General features: G+C 36.6%; 1 protein-coding gene and 1 pseudogene across 3 annotated transcripts in view; both read left to right on the top strand.

Moving 5' to 3' along the window:
* The window catches only part of LOC113226955 (carotenoid isomerooxygenase-like), a 34,002-nt gene extending 25,040 nt beyond the window's left edge, over nucleotides 1-8,962 (top strand). For 2 of the 3 annotated variants that reach the window (XM_026459771.1, XM_026459772.1), the window contains 6 exons: nucleotides 599-723; nucleotides 3,442-3,618; nucleotides 3,949-4,105; nucleotides 6,099-6,157; nucleotides 6,233-6,331; nucleotides 8,260-8,962. In XM_026459771.1, coding sequence (XP_026315556.1) covers nucleotides 599-723; nucleotides 3,442-3,618; nucleotides 3,949-4,105; nucleotides 6,099-6,157; nucleotides 6,233-6,331; nucleotides 8,260-8,436 — 794 coding nt within the window. In that variant the 3' untranslated portion in view covers nucleotides 8,437-8,962. Of the gene's footprint in view, nucleotides 1-598; nucleotides 724-3,441; nucleotides 3,619-3,948; nucleotides 4,106-6,098; nucleotides 6,158-6,232; nucleotides 6,332-6,808; nucleotides 6,938-8,259 lie in introns of those variants that run through there. The other variant, XM_026459773.1, reaches the window with a different exon arrangement.
* Nucleotides 8,963-12,131: 3,169 nt separating this feature from the next.
* Nucleotides 12,132-13,153, top strand: LOC113227069 (annotated as a pseudogene).
* The last annotated feature ends 1,207 nt before the right edge of the window (nucleotides 13,154-14,360 follow it).

Consider the following 14,360-nt stretch of genomic DNA (forward strand, 5'->3'; position numbering starts at 1 on the left):
GGCACGAGACGCAAAACAACTTTGCTGCCGAGCGAAACACGCAACTTTTCACCTCACTATAGCGAGGAAAATGGTAGATGAAAGAAAACCAATTGAAGTGTGTTGAAAAAAAAACAGTTTTTTTAATCAAAACAAAAAGTTTATCTTCGAATGCGTTCTGAATTTGCACCTCATCAACCTTTATTTTTGCTTGTCATTGACTTGCTTGTACTTTTATTTTGTGTGATTAAGTGATTATTGAAATTATTTTATTTCTTAGACGAATTAAAATAATTTAATAAACACAATTAGTTATCATTGTCAATTTAATGTCAAATTGAATAAATAAACCAAAAAAAAAAACAATAATGAGAATAAAATATACCAATGGATATAAATTACTTATATTGGTAATGTACGACAAATCGCGTAGATGAACGTGTCATTATCTTTTTTTGATCGAAAGAAAAAGTAAGGTGCACCACAGTCCATCGTCAAGTTCGAATTTCAAAAACGCAGAGATTTGCGCGCAGATTTCTAATGAGAAAGAATTTCCGAGGTAGTGAGCTCGTGCATGCTCTTAGTGCTTTGTAACGAAAATTTCTTTCCCATTTTTCAGGAATAACAGAAAACTACTTCGTAATAGTGGAGCAGCCTTTATCGATATCATTACTGCGCATAATGAAAAACCTGCTAACCAATGCACCCTTCGCAAACTGTTTCAAGTGGTACCCTGAATATGAAGTGAGTGTACAAGCGCGATCGTGAGAGTCAGAATGGCGTGTATATCTTAACGAATCTTGACAAATTTAGTACCAAAAAAATGTACTTAAACTGTACTGTTCAGTGCCTGTGCTTAGGAAATTGTACTTCCATCGGAACGAAGTCATAGCAATATCAAATATACCATATTAATATCAGAATGGCGGATGTACCTTAAATTACCAATTTTTATTTATTTATTGTAAAAACTTATTATTCCAGAAAAATGCATCTTAATAGCATCCTAAACTAAAAAAAAACCAACTCGACTTGCTGATTGGTTCTTGAGAAATAAGACTCAATTTGTCAGGATTCGTTAACATACACCCGCCCTTCTGACCCACAAATTTAGTCTAATTTCTCAGGAACTAATCAGCAGGCCAAGTTTCAGGTTTTTTCTTTTAGTTCAGGGTACTATTAAGCTAAATTTTTTGGAATAATAAGTTTTTATAATTAATACATAAAATCTGGTAATTTGAGGTGCTCGCGCCATTCTGGGGTCAATATAGCGGGTATACCTTTGATATTGCTACATGGATAGCACTATAAGTTTTCGGAATGAATAAGAAAAAAAATACTATACATGGTCAGAAATGTATTTATTGTTTCTCAAAATATTCTCCGTTAGCGTTAATGCACTTTTTCATACGAATAAACTAATTTTGAAAACATTTATGCCACTCTCCGTGACAAACTCTGAAACATGTTTTTCATACTCTTCGACAGCCTCTTCAGGTGATGAAAATCGTTGATCACGTAACTGGTTCTTAATTTTTGCAAATAAATAAAAGTCACAAGGTGCCAAGTCGGGACTTTACGCGGGATGGCTCATAAGGTCAACGTTGTTCACCTTCAAAAATTCATTTGTCTGTCTGGCCGTGTGAGAACTGGCATTATCGTGGTGCAAGATGATACGGCGTTAACGATTTTTTTTACGGAGTTTGACAATAACTTCCGGCAAACAAATGGTCGTGTACCGATCACTATTTACGGTACAACGATTATCCAAAACAACAGTAGCCACGTGTCCAGTTTTCTTAAAAAAAGAAGCAATCATTCGCTTAGAGGCACTTTCCACGTGCGCCACTTTGGTTGGTTTCAGCTCATCTCAAAAAACCCATACGCTCGATTGCTGCTTTGTTTTGGGATCGCAACTATAAATTCATGTTTCGTCACCTGTTATTATGTTCCACACCAAACTTGACGCCACTTCTTTGAATCTGGTAAGCATGGCATTGCACCAAGTGACGGGATCCGTGTTTTGAGCCTCAGTCAAATTGTGTGAGATCCACTGAGAGCACAGCTTTTTCACACCCAAATGCCTATGCCTATAAAGATGTCCGAAACTCTTGATATGTCACATGCCCGTCTGTTTTGAACATACGGCGCAAAGCGATGTTTTGACGGGCGACCATCACGAAATTCGTCACTGAGATTCACACGACCGCGTTTGAATTCTACAAACCAGCTATAAATAGTCGTTTTGCATGGTGCTTCATAGCCAAAAGCAGTTTGAAGCCGAGCGAAGCTCCGCTGAGCTGTGAAATTACACTTAAGGTCGTAGAAAATCATACTACGAAAATTTTCACGAGTTAAATCCATGATGTAGACAACCAATTTCTAAAATGACGCCACAATGTTTACATTGTGTTTTTTTTTAAGTTTGTTTCATCTGACTGTCCCTTGTTTTTAAACAAGATGAAACAAACTGTATTCTACAGCCAAAGAGTTCCATTTTCAAATGTTGTAATTACGTTTTAAATATTGTTTATGTAAGTGGCCAGTTCCTGAAACTTTTAGTGCGCCGTATGTATAACTTCGTTCTGATGGAGGTACAGTTTTTTTTTTGCACTGTTAATAAATAGTACATTTAGGAACATTTTTTATACTAAATTAGTCAGGATTCGTTAACATTCACTCGCCATTCTGATTCTCACTATAAGCATTGTACAAACATACAATAATAAGTTAAGTATGGTAACTCTATAGTCCGTTTATCTTTACTCTGTTTACATAGGTTTCTGTTAATAGATACGAGTATATTTAAATGATTTACATATTTATAGGCACAGAGTTGCACCTTTCATACACATACTTTTTCTGAGTTCTTTTTGGAAAGTAATACAAACATTTCCGAGGATGTTTGAGAAAAATACATTATACATAATATATAAAATAAAAACAGAGAGAGTTCAGCAAAAATTGCGCTATCAACATTTTATAGTAGGAAGCAATCGACGGTCTAGATTGGGTTTGAGAAGGGAATCTGTTCCACAATGTTAATATAATAGGTTTATTTTTACAGTGCACCTTACATTCATTTAAGCAATTTGAAAATGGGGAAATTTGCATATTTTTACTTACAATTTATTACAATGTTACATACGATAAAAGTGCAATATAGAGCCTTGGCAATGGTAGTAGCAGACTGCCATTCGGACGGAATGGAGAGTGCAGGTCTGTTGACCAGGTATGGTGTTCCAAAGTCTGTAACTTTGACGATGAACGGCGCTAGGAGCTTGATTTTAAGCGTAACGAACTGAAAGTCTTACTACATACTCCACTTATGCTACATAAGCCACATGCAAGCCAATGAACGCCGCTAACATCGTAGCTGAAGTGATAACCTTTGCCAAAATTGGCTGGGGGAGCATTCACTTTCTAACCTTTGCAACAATGTGCTATTTTGTGAAATTTCAGACGCATATTGTTCTTATAAGCCGTAAGACAGGCGAAGAAGTGAAGCGATACCGCACAGAGACTCTCTTTTACCTACACATCATTAACACCTTCGAGCAGGATGGCAAGCTAGTGGTCGATTTATGCGCGTATAAAGACGCTAAAGCAATGGATGCCATGTACACACATGCTATTGAGGTAATTACGTCATTACTCATCACAATATGGTTAATGATTCGAACATAGGTCTGTCAAATGTATTTCTCGTCCTGAATAACAGTGTATCTTTTTTGTTGGAATGAAATTAACTGCATATTTTCCTTATTTTAATGTTGTAAATTTTGTGCAGAAACTTGAAATTTAAAGAAACAAGATAACTATTCCGTATTTTAATTTTTACCAACAAATAATTAATCGGTAATAATAATACATAGATAACATCACAGCTATGAAAAAGTTTCCTTACAGCGATAACTTTACAACTTAAGAGTCGGTAGCTTTATGAAATTGATAATTCGAATGTTCCAGACGATGCAAAGTAACACGAACTACGCAGAATGGACCCGAAGTCGACCAAAGAGGATCGAGATTCTCCTGAACGCACCCCAATTAACCTATTTTGACGCAACTGTATTGGTAGACTATGGCTGCGAGACACCTCGGATACATTATGATCTGTATAATGGTGAGATTCTTCTATTTTTTAAAGAGTTCGTCCAGAGAAGTACCTTACCTCTTTATACCGCTAAGCAGTAATGGGAGCAAATGGGAGTCCTTTTGGTCCCTAGCTAAAGACGTTGAAACAAACTTTAGTCGCCCCTCTTTGTCACCTCTGCTGAGGCCAGATGGCTCGCTGGCTCATACTCCGGAAGAGAAGGCGACTCTCTTTGCCTCACTCATTGCAGAGAATTCGCGTCTGTATGCCACGAGGAACATACTACCTTCTTTACCTTACACTGGTTCCGTGGAGAAATAATCCAGTCTTGTTGAGAGTCCATGGTTAGTCGTTTGGATTTGACATTTAAGGCGGTCTCCAATTGGGGCGATGTCAATCTTGTCAATTTTAACGCTACCAAATCGCAAGCGTGTCTATTCTCCACAAAACAGTCCCTTTGAGCTGACTCCGACTTTTCGTGATACTCGTATATCCATACCGATAGCCGACTGTCTTCAGCTACTTGGAATGGACCTGTCGTCTAATTTTATTCTCCTTTCCATCATCGGGGGGCCAGACGTAGGTTGGAGTTCCAACCCTATATTGTGGATATTCTAACGATTCGCACGAAGTTTTCGCTTCCACATTTATATGGCGATCGGCTATGGAGTCGAATTCCCTGCCTGCAGACTTGTTCCCTGAACGTTGTAACTTGGACCTTTTCAAGGCGAGAGTGAATAGGCACTATTTAGGTGTGTATGCTCCATCGTCGACTTCATCGTCACTTTCTATCAGGTGAGACGAAAGTCAAATGCGCTTATTTTTTAATAAAAAAAGCATTACAGCGTTCTGGTTTTGAAATATAAGGGTGCTGGTGAAATTGCTGGCACATGGAACTTGTCAATTTATGTCTTAGGGTGACAGGTACAGTAGCAGTGTCCCTCAGGTCTTTGCGACTTAAAACTCTGGGTGGCACTGCAACTGCAGGCATTTCAACCGCACGAAAACCGTGATTTCAAGATTTTCATAGGAAGTGGCTGTTTGACGACTAATTGATGAGTGATCATAAATTTCAACATGTCTATTACTGGTATACCATTACACACGCTAGTTATCTTTCATCTGCCAGGCACAGATATGGGCATGTACATGGAAGAGAAAGGAAGTGCCTTACGCCTCGATTAATACTCAGCAACTGCTGTCGCCAAAACGTGCACAAACAAATGAAATCTTGACAATGATTAGTCGTACTTTTTAATTTAAAAAGACGTAACTCATTCTGGACTGTGAATATAATTTAAACTTTACCCAGTCGTCATATCGTTGAAAGTTCAATAATAACTTTTATTGTAAGTTACGACGTTTTGATTTTATATTGAAATTTTATTCAACGTGCTTTAATCTTGCTGCCAGTAGCTGGACTACGACGAAGGACTAACATCTGAACGAATAGAAAGTAAGATCCTTTCGACAACAGATGTCTTTAACGTACACATTGCATAATGAATTTTATTTCGATCACTTAAGTTTAAAATTAATAAAAGACTCTTGAAACATTTCTTTCGCTACTCTTATGTTCGCTACTAGGGTGGAAAATTCAAGATGTTTACTTAGTTCTCCAAAAGATAAACTCGACCAAATTGACTTGGGATAATACTTACTTTCGTTTGTTACAGCAAAAAGAATCAATTCGATAAACAGAAAATGGAATATTTTAGTAAGACTAAAACTATAGAAAATTAAAATAAGACTTACCGGTGTGGCTATCATTTTTGCACTCCAAATAAGGCATCTTTCCACGATTTTAGAGAATTTGCGCGAAAGAATTGACAGAACCATAACGTACAAAGCGAAAATGGCGGACTGAGCTCAAGTAGGCGGAACTACGCCTACAGTTGGCACGCGCTAACTAACCACTTCTACTGTATTTATTGTCGTGTTGGCACTGGCACGCATCTGTTTTGACTAGATTTTGCATATATTTGCATTACAACATTATATTAATTTAATTTTTACACTGCAGGACGACCATACAGATATTTTTACGCCATCAGTTCAGATGTGGACGGAAATCCTGGCTCGGTAAGCTTAATTAGTACTCCAGCTCTTACCAAAACCAGCGAAGTTTTCGACTGAACTATTAATTGTGATTTTCAGTTGATCAAAGTGGATACGATGACAGGAGAAGTAAAAACGTGGGACGCTGTGGATTGCTATCTTAGTGAACCTATATTTGTGCCAGCGCCTAATGCTAAGGTGAGAAAAAGTCGAATAACCGAGGAAAAATATGTACAAGAATATATAACTATACTCTGAGATAATATCGAAGGCCAAAAATGTAAATAAAAGCGATACCATTACAAAAACGATTTTAAGAATAGCAGAAACGTGAAAAGGTCTAAAAATAGATAGATAGAACACACTCACACACAGGAACAAACACAGTACATAGACAGCTTAAAACTAATGTGGACAAAGGCGGTCTTATCGCTAAGGGCGATCTCTTCCAGACAACCTTTGAGATGTACGAAAACTAATAAGAGCGGGATACTTTGTCAAATAATAAATAACGATATAGTATACCTACCACACGCAAAATAGGTGCCTTGACGTCGAGTTGCGGACACCAGTTCATTACACCAAGCACCAAAGTAGTATACCTACATGTATATTAGTATATATAAATATACCTAGATAAACTTATACTTACTAATAAATAAATACACGTTGCAGACTAGGACAGTGTCAGAAGATATTTTCGCAATCCAGTTTTGAAAATGGGAAGCGACTTTGAACGTCGGATTTCAGCCGGGAGTTCCGTAGTTGTGCAGCCTTAATCGTAGAAGAGTTTTTGAAATACTCCGAGCGAGTGAAAGGTGGTTTCAGTAGGTTATCCATTTTAGACCTAAATTCACGGTTGTGATCCTCCCCGAGGAAGCGAAAACGTTCTCTATGGTAAGGTGGTGTACGAGGGTCTTATAGAACGTTATAGAGAATACCGAGAACGTCCTCTTCACGGCGCAACTTGATGGGCAGCCACTGTAGCATTCTCCTATGTTCAGACACATGATCGAACTTGCGCAATCCGCGTATGATGCGAGATGTTTTATATTGTTCTTAAATTGTGTGCATGTACAAGCAAAATATTATCCAATCATTGTTTTTATTTGAAACACCTTATTTAATAAGACACGCTCAAAAAACTGTTCCAGTGGAAAGATATTTTATCCTATTGGCTATATATATATATATATATATATATGTTTAAATAAAAAAATCTGATCGTCTTTTGGTTACAACATGAAAATACATTATTTCATCCTATTTTGTTTGAGCAAAAACTTAAGTCAATCACATATTATCGAAAACCAAACTAGGTATATAAATAAATAAATAACGCATACACTCATAGTCCCACAATAGGAAAACCCTCAGTCGCGGGTGCCATGGACACACACATAGAACACCGCAAATTACACCCAAACTCACGAGAGGAATAAATGTAGGCCATATAATTATTTCTGCCAGCCTGAGACTCGAACCCGGGACCAAATGACCAAAACACTTCAGAATTCTCTGATAGCATATTTCGGAAAGTCTAGTTGTGATGCTGAGCTGCTTAAGAATGGATTAGTTTGTTCTTGTAGCGGTTCATGGTATGCATCTGCCTCCAGCATCACATCTCGAAAGCATTTTTTCGTTCTGAATCTCGGATCGACCACGATTCCGAGCCGAATAGAAAAATCGAGAAAACCAATGCCCGCCACTAGTCCCGATTTGGTATAGTTGGGAGACTTTTCTGCTACGCCAGATGTGCGTTAATTTGCTCATAGCAGCTTTGGCCATTTGAGTCCTTCTCTTGATCTCTCGTTCACTCCCGCCCTGTTTACTTTGTATTGTTGTACTTTAGAACACGACCTATCCAAGGAATGACCCGTAATTTGCCTTAATTTGTTGATTAAATAGGGTCAACCTTATTGAACGCTTTGCTGAAATCAGTGTATGTATATGGCGCCTATTGGGGTTCGATCACTTTCGTACGATACAACTTTGAAGTTTATTTTTTGTAGTTTCCTACTTACTACGAATACTAAAATGAAGAAAATTTTATTTCCGTAAATCGTCAGTAATATCTAGTCCTAGGCGAAGTGTAGTTTTTTAAATTCAATAATTTTATATTTTAGGAAGAAGACGAGGGCGTATTGTTGAGCCCGCTGGTGTGGGGCAGCAATCAGCCGCGGGCTGTCGCACTGCTGGTGCTGGACGCGCGCTCCTTGCGCGAGATTGCACGCGCAGAGTTCGCCACACCCTCGTCTGTGCCTAGATGCCTGCACGGTTGGTTTGTGCCCGAGCGCGCCTGAACTACGATTTTCTTCAATGTCTTAAGATTGTAATCAAAGGAAAAGGGCATGTATTTAATGATCATTTTAAATTAAATCAATGTAATTTTAACATGTTCTGATCTAATGTTCGATTTGTACAAATGAGTATAAAAAAACCAGAAACCATTCAGAAACGCAAGCAAATTCGCTTCTGGTTCTGCTTTATTATATTCTAACCTAACTTAAGCTACTGAATGGAGGGCGCAACCAAAATTTGACCTATCTGTTTTTGACGATCAAATATTAATTTAACATACTTAAACATAATGATAGTTGTTACCTTGAATGCAGTTCATTTATAATTTATCCATAGATCAATTAATGTAGACGGAACAGTTAATATAGTCATCAGACATAAAAAATATCGTTTATTTAAAAAGTGCACATTTACAATAAATAATTTATATTTTTGAGGATCAAATAATATTATCCCAAGGAAAGGTGTTTGGTGAATAAATTGTTACATTGAGAACAGTTTTTTATAATTAATTATCTACTCAGTACGAGACAGACTGACAATTGCTGCGTTCGATTTTAAGTTTTGTGTGTGAAGGCCGTTTCAGATGACACGCGTTAGGACGCATTTATTCGACCGCGTGCGTCTGTCATGGCAAAATACGCTCTATTTGTTTAGCTTTTACGTTTTAACTAAAATGAACGTTCCGGGCACACGGGCGAGTCTGGCTTGAGTTTATTCTACGCGGCGGCCCGGGGCGGCGACACGCGCGAAAACTTTGGCCTCGTGTAACTGGGCGCTTAGACTCGCGATAGCGTGTGAATACCTATAGCTACTAATGAATAAAAATCGTAGTTGCAAGGTATGTTTGCAGAACGCGTGCAGAGTCATTGATATACGGACCGTGATGAGCATTCCCTTCCCCTTCGGTTGTCTTTGTCATTAATAAGATTGTCTTTCTCTGCACACTGTGAGTAGGGTTTTATAGGGTTTTATAGTAGTCCATAAGGTCGAATAATAAAATGTTATAAATACTTGCCAATATCACGTACGTTGCTCTGATCCCAAAGTAAGTAACTAACTTAATCAACTTTAGCAGCAGGAGAGCTCCATGTGAAAGAGTTCGTCCAGGGAAGTACTGCCACTTACCTATTTCTGCCACCAAGCAGTAATGTCAGTATTACTGTGTTCCTGTTTTGAAGGGTACGGGCGGTGGTGAAATTACGGCACGTGGGATTTGTCTACTTATGCCTCAGGGTGACGGGCGCAGTGGCAGTGCCCCTCAGATCTTTGCGATTTAAAGCTTATAGGGGCACCGCAACTGTTATGGACAGGCGTGTATCTTACCATCAGGTGTACGACTTGTTCGTCCCGTCACCTGTTGTGATTATTAAAAAAAAACTAAAGTACTTGTGTTATGAAAATCGGAAACAACAATAGTTTACCACAAACACCCAAACCCGAGACAATGCAGAAATAGTAGATTGTATAACAAGTGCATAAAACGCGTCATTTTACCCGAGACGATTATATCCACTCGAGCTGCAGGCGAGAGTGGATACTAAAGTCGACGGTAAAATGGGTTTTATGAACGAGTTATACACTCTGCTTTTCACTTCGATTGCGAGGAAATTAAACAGTAATATTACAAATGAACGATTATTTAATTAAAATTGGATGTAAAATTACAACAATTAGACATATTTCATGTAATGGTTTTTCCTGACATATTCAGTGTATTTTATTATGAACTTGAGATGCCTCCAAAGTTACGGGATTTTCTTGTACTTTATTTTATAAAGTTCTAGTGTGCGTGCCTGTTGGCGCAGGCGTCGTTGCCTCGGTCTTAAACGACGATTTTATTTTATGCACTAGCCTACACCCAGCATAAAAACGAACTTTAAGAGCATGAGAAGTGAAAAGTTAGTTTTCTACTATTTGACCCGGATTTTTTTATTTGATTTGGCCAAGGATCGAACAAGGAATCCTAGAGATGGCGACACCATTAAAACCTATGTGTGAACCACTCGACCACAGACGTCGTTATAATGACGGTTGATTGTTATTTTTAAGTATGGCATGTATTTAAATGATATTTTTGAATTTGCAAAAGCTGCAGACAAGAAAATCTAAACTATAATTTTTTTTAATGATTAATTGATCCTCTTTCGTTGAGATATAAAATAAATTAAATTGGTCAATATTTTAATCTGTTCTGAGCTACGCAAAAAATATTTGATTTGCATAAATTAACTTTGATAATTTTATGTTTTGTCTTAGAAATGAGCACTAAAAATGAAACGCCAGTGAAAGACCAATGATAATAATGATATGGATGAGCTAAGACCGACACCCTCCTTTCCGCCACTTTCCTAGACGAACGCTACAAATAGTTAAAAAAGAAATAATTGATTTGCGTATGTAAATTATGAAGTATTACAATTTAGTAAATAGTTTTTAAGTCTCTTTGTTACACCCTGACTGGGCCGTGCACCATACAAAATTAATGTACCATGTGCAAAATATAAATAAATAAATGAAAAATAAATTATTAGAATCGAAAATGCTCTAAATTCGTTTAATGTTGTATTCTATGTACCTACATACCAGTACAATAACTCTTTGCTGCTAAGTGCAGTATGGTCGGTGGTCGGTACGTATGTCATTTGAGGTTGCAAGGTCTGATAATTGTTATTTAGAAAAAAGAAAGAAAATACATTTATTTACCACTACATATTACAAAAGAAAAAATAAAAAAAAAAAGGAATAAAAAGCACAGGAAAACATAATTAATAATCTCAGTACGGGTACTCCGTACTCCGTACTGAGATTATTAATTAAATATTAAAAAAACCTCAAAAGATCGCGGAATTACATTTATTTGCCAAGGTTTGTTGCAATCGGTTACAGGAATGCACTGTAACCGATTTATTATTCATCCCTTAGTTTGCCACTCTTAGAGGTGGAATATATTCTCCAAAAAAAAAAACCCTTTCCAACAAAAAAATAATCATCAAAATCGGTTCACAAATGCTGGAGTTATCGCGTAACATATGTACAAAAGAAACATACAGAGGAATTGTGAATCTCCGCCTTTTTTTGGAGTCGATTAAAAAAACATTCAAACAAACAAACAGATACTTTGTGTGGTGCTGGCCGCGGTATAAAAAGGGTTACTAACTCAGTATTTTTTGCTGGAAAACGTGATGCATTCCCAACACTGATTTTCAGTTAGGACCCTGATTCAATGTAAATGTATGTAGTGAGTAAGATACCCTCTTATTTATATAATATCTAATAGAAAACATACCGGTTTCGCTATACGCTCGGTGTCTCCAACAGCGAATACTTGCTACATGAAGCCTAAAAACCAGCAAATTGCTGACCTTTTCTTCAACATAGATTTAAGAAGGATTTAAGCAATTGTTTTATTTTAAATATTGTATGTTTCGTGTTGAAGATTTATATATAAAGCCTCTTTATTTAATTTATTCATTTACATCGTTACGTCTTAAACCAAAAAAAAATAATAAACGTGATTTCTAACCAGTCTGGTTAATAACGCGGAACTGGCGATTGACTTTAAAACACAAGGGCACCACAGCGGCCGCAGTCACAAAAACACAGTCGTCGTGCACACGCAGCTCGTCAAAACCATGGAATGGACTCATTTATTCTTTTTATTAATTCTTATATCATTTTTATTAATCTATCTGCTCATGCTGTGTGTGCGATTGTACATGAGAACATGCATCAAAATGTGCGACTCAAAGGCGTCTATGAAAGAAAAAGTGATAATAGTGACTGGTAGTAACACTGGCACCGGTTTTCATACAGCCAAGGACCTCGCTTCGAGAGGCGGAAGAGTGATCCTCGCCTGTAGGAATGATGAACGTGGTACCACTGCAAGGGACAAGATTATCGCAGAAACAGGGAACCGTGAAGTGATTTACATGCATTTAAATTTATCATCGTTAACATCAGTGAGACAGTTCGCTCATGAGTTCACAGAAACTGAGCAGCGTCTTGACGTCTTGATCAATAACGCAGGAGTTCACGGTAATACTGGTAACTACACCGAAGATAATATAGTTGAGGGTATGCAGATTAACTTCTTCGCACCATTCTTATTGACATTGCTTTTAATGCCTCATTTGATAAAGTCACAAGGCCGTGTGGTCAACTTATCTTCCATTCTTCATTACCTCGGATCTGTGGATCTGGTTAAAATGAATAAAGTAAATTATTACAGTGACACGTTTAATTATTGTAATGGTAAATTGTGTATATTATTGTTTACAAAAGAGTTGAGCCGCAGGGTGAAAGATGTTGGTGTGACAGTGAATGCCGTTCATCCTGGGGTTATTAAGACTAATATAGTGCGGGATGAAACTTCGTGGTGGATCATGTACCCCTATTTGTTGTGGTGCTGGATCTGCTGTAGAACAGAGGAACAAGGAGCCCAGACAGTCATTTATTTGGCTGTATCTGACGAGTGTCAAGGTGTTTCTGGTGAATTCTTTATCGACTGTAAGCCGCGTTCAGTTATGTACCAAGTCCACAATGTGATCTTTGCTAGAAATCTATGGAGCTTGGCTGAGAAATTGGTAGGATATAAGGATGATAAAACTAACGTAATTTAAATTTTGGTTAAATATTTTTTTTAAACAAATTGTAAGATACAATTTTATTTTAAAGCTATTTTAAGAGGAGCTTGTTTGAGTTTTATTTTCATTTTTTTCTGACATAATAGAGGTAAATAATTTATGTAAATTTATTGTGAATATAAATTATTTCCATACTATTATGTTTGTACATAATTACTTATTATATTGAAATATATGTTCACAAAATTTGGTTCTTTACTTGCTTTGTAGGATTTCAATTGTTATAGGGTTAATATTTACCAAGATACATTTATAAAAACCAGGGCTGTTGGTGATACAAGTGTTTTATACATCAACGGATGCGTATGCGGATGCAGATATTATATTTTAACAACTGCAGATGCTCATGCGATCGAGATGCGAGAAAAAGATCCTAAGAGCAAGAAATGATTTTGATTTTTTAAAATGGTTTTGTGACATTCAATAACAAAAAATAACCTGCATGAAATCATACTGGAATTTTCTCAAAGATAAGAACGACGCGACGGCTGAGCTGCCTTTTGGGCTTGCAGTCTGTTTCTGAGTGGTTTGTAAATTAATGTCACGAATATCCGCAATGAATATCAGTATCAATTAATACGGAAGCTGATGCGGATGTGGATATTTTATTTTATACAAATTTCCCGCAGATGCGGATGCGGACATTCGCAACAACCCTGATATAAAAAATATACAATATATATAAGCAAAGACGGGTGGAATACTGAAAAATAAAATGCACCTGAAGTTAGCAAGAAGTTGGTGATTTCATTTGACATTTAGGTTAGTCATTTAGCGGGAGAACAGAGAGGTAGTTAATCAACGGCAAAAGAAGGAAAATTATAAAAAAATACTAACATCTCTAACAATCTAGGAAATAAATTTAAAATGAAAAACACCGTTTATACATTAAAATCAAATTGTGTAATAAATTACCCCTGTAACAAAATAAAAAGCAAATAAAAAATTTGTCTTCATCGGAGTTCAAAAATAAAAAAAGTAATTTATAAAAATTAAACCCAATTTACAAAATTAAGAATTCAATTACGAGAACTGACTCTGAAAGAAGACCAATTTGTGTAATTTATTAGAAGGATTTTTACAATAATTTGTCTCTGACATAAGAATTAATATTGTTATGTTGTTGGTATGTTTTAAATGACTTTTTTATGTTTTTAATAATTAATTTGATGGATATTTATTTAATTAAATTCTTAAAATAAGGTATGTATTTTCAGTTATTTTAATTTTTATAATAATAGGGGTTAAAGTATGAAATTGCCGATTTGTACTGAAAATCT

This window comes from Hyposmocoma kahamanoa, unplaced genomic scaffold (genome assembly GCF_003589595.1).
Source record: "Hyposmocoma kahamanoa isolate Upper Pololo Valley unplaced genomic scaffold, ASM358959v1 202, whole genome shotgun sequence".
Taxonomy (NCBI): Eukaryota; Metazoa; Arthropoda; class Insecta; order Lepidoptera; family Cosmopterigidae; genus Hyposmocoma; species Hyposmocoma kahamanoa.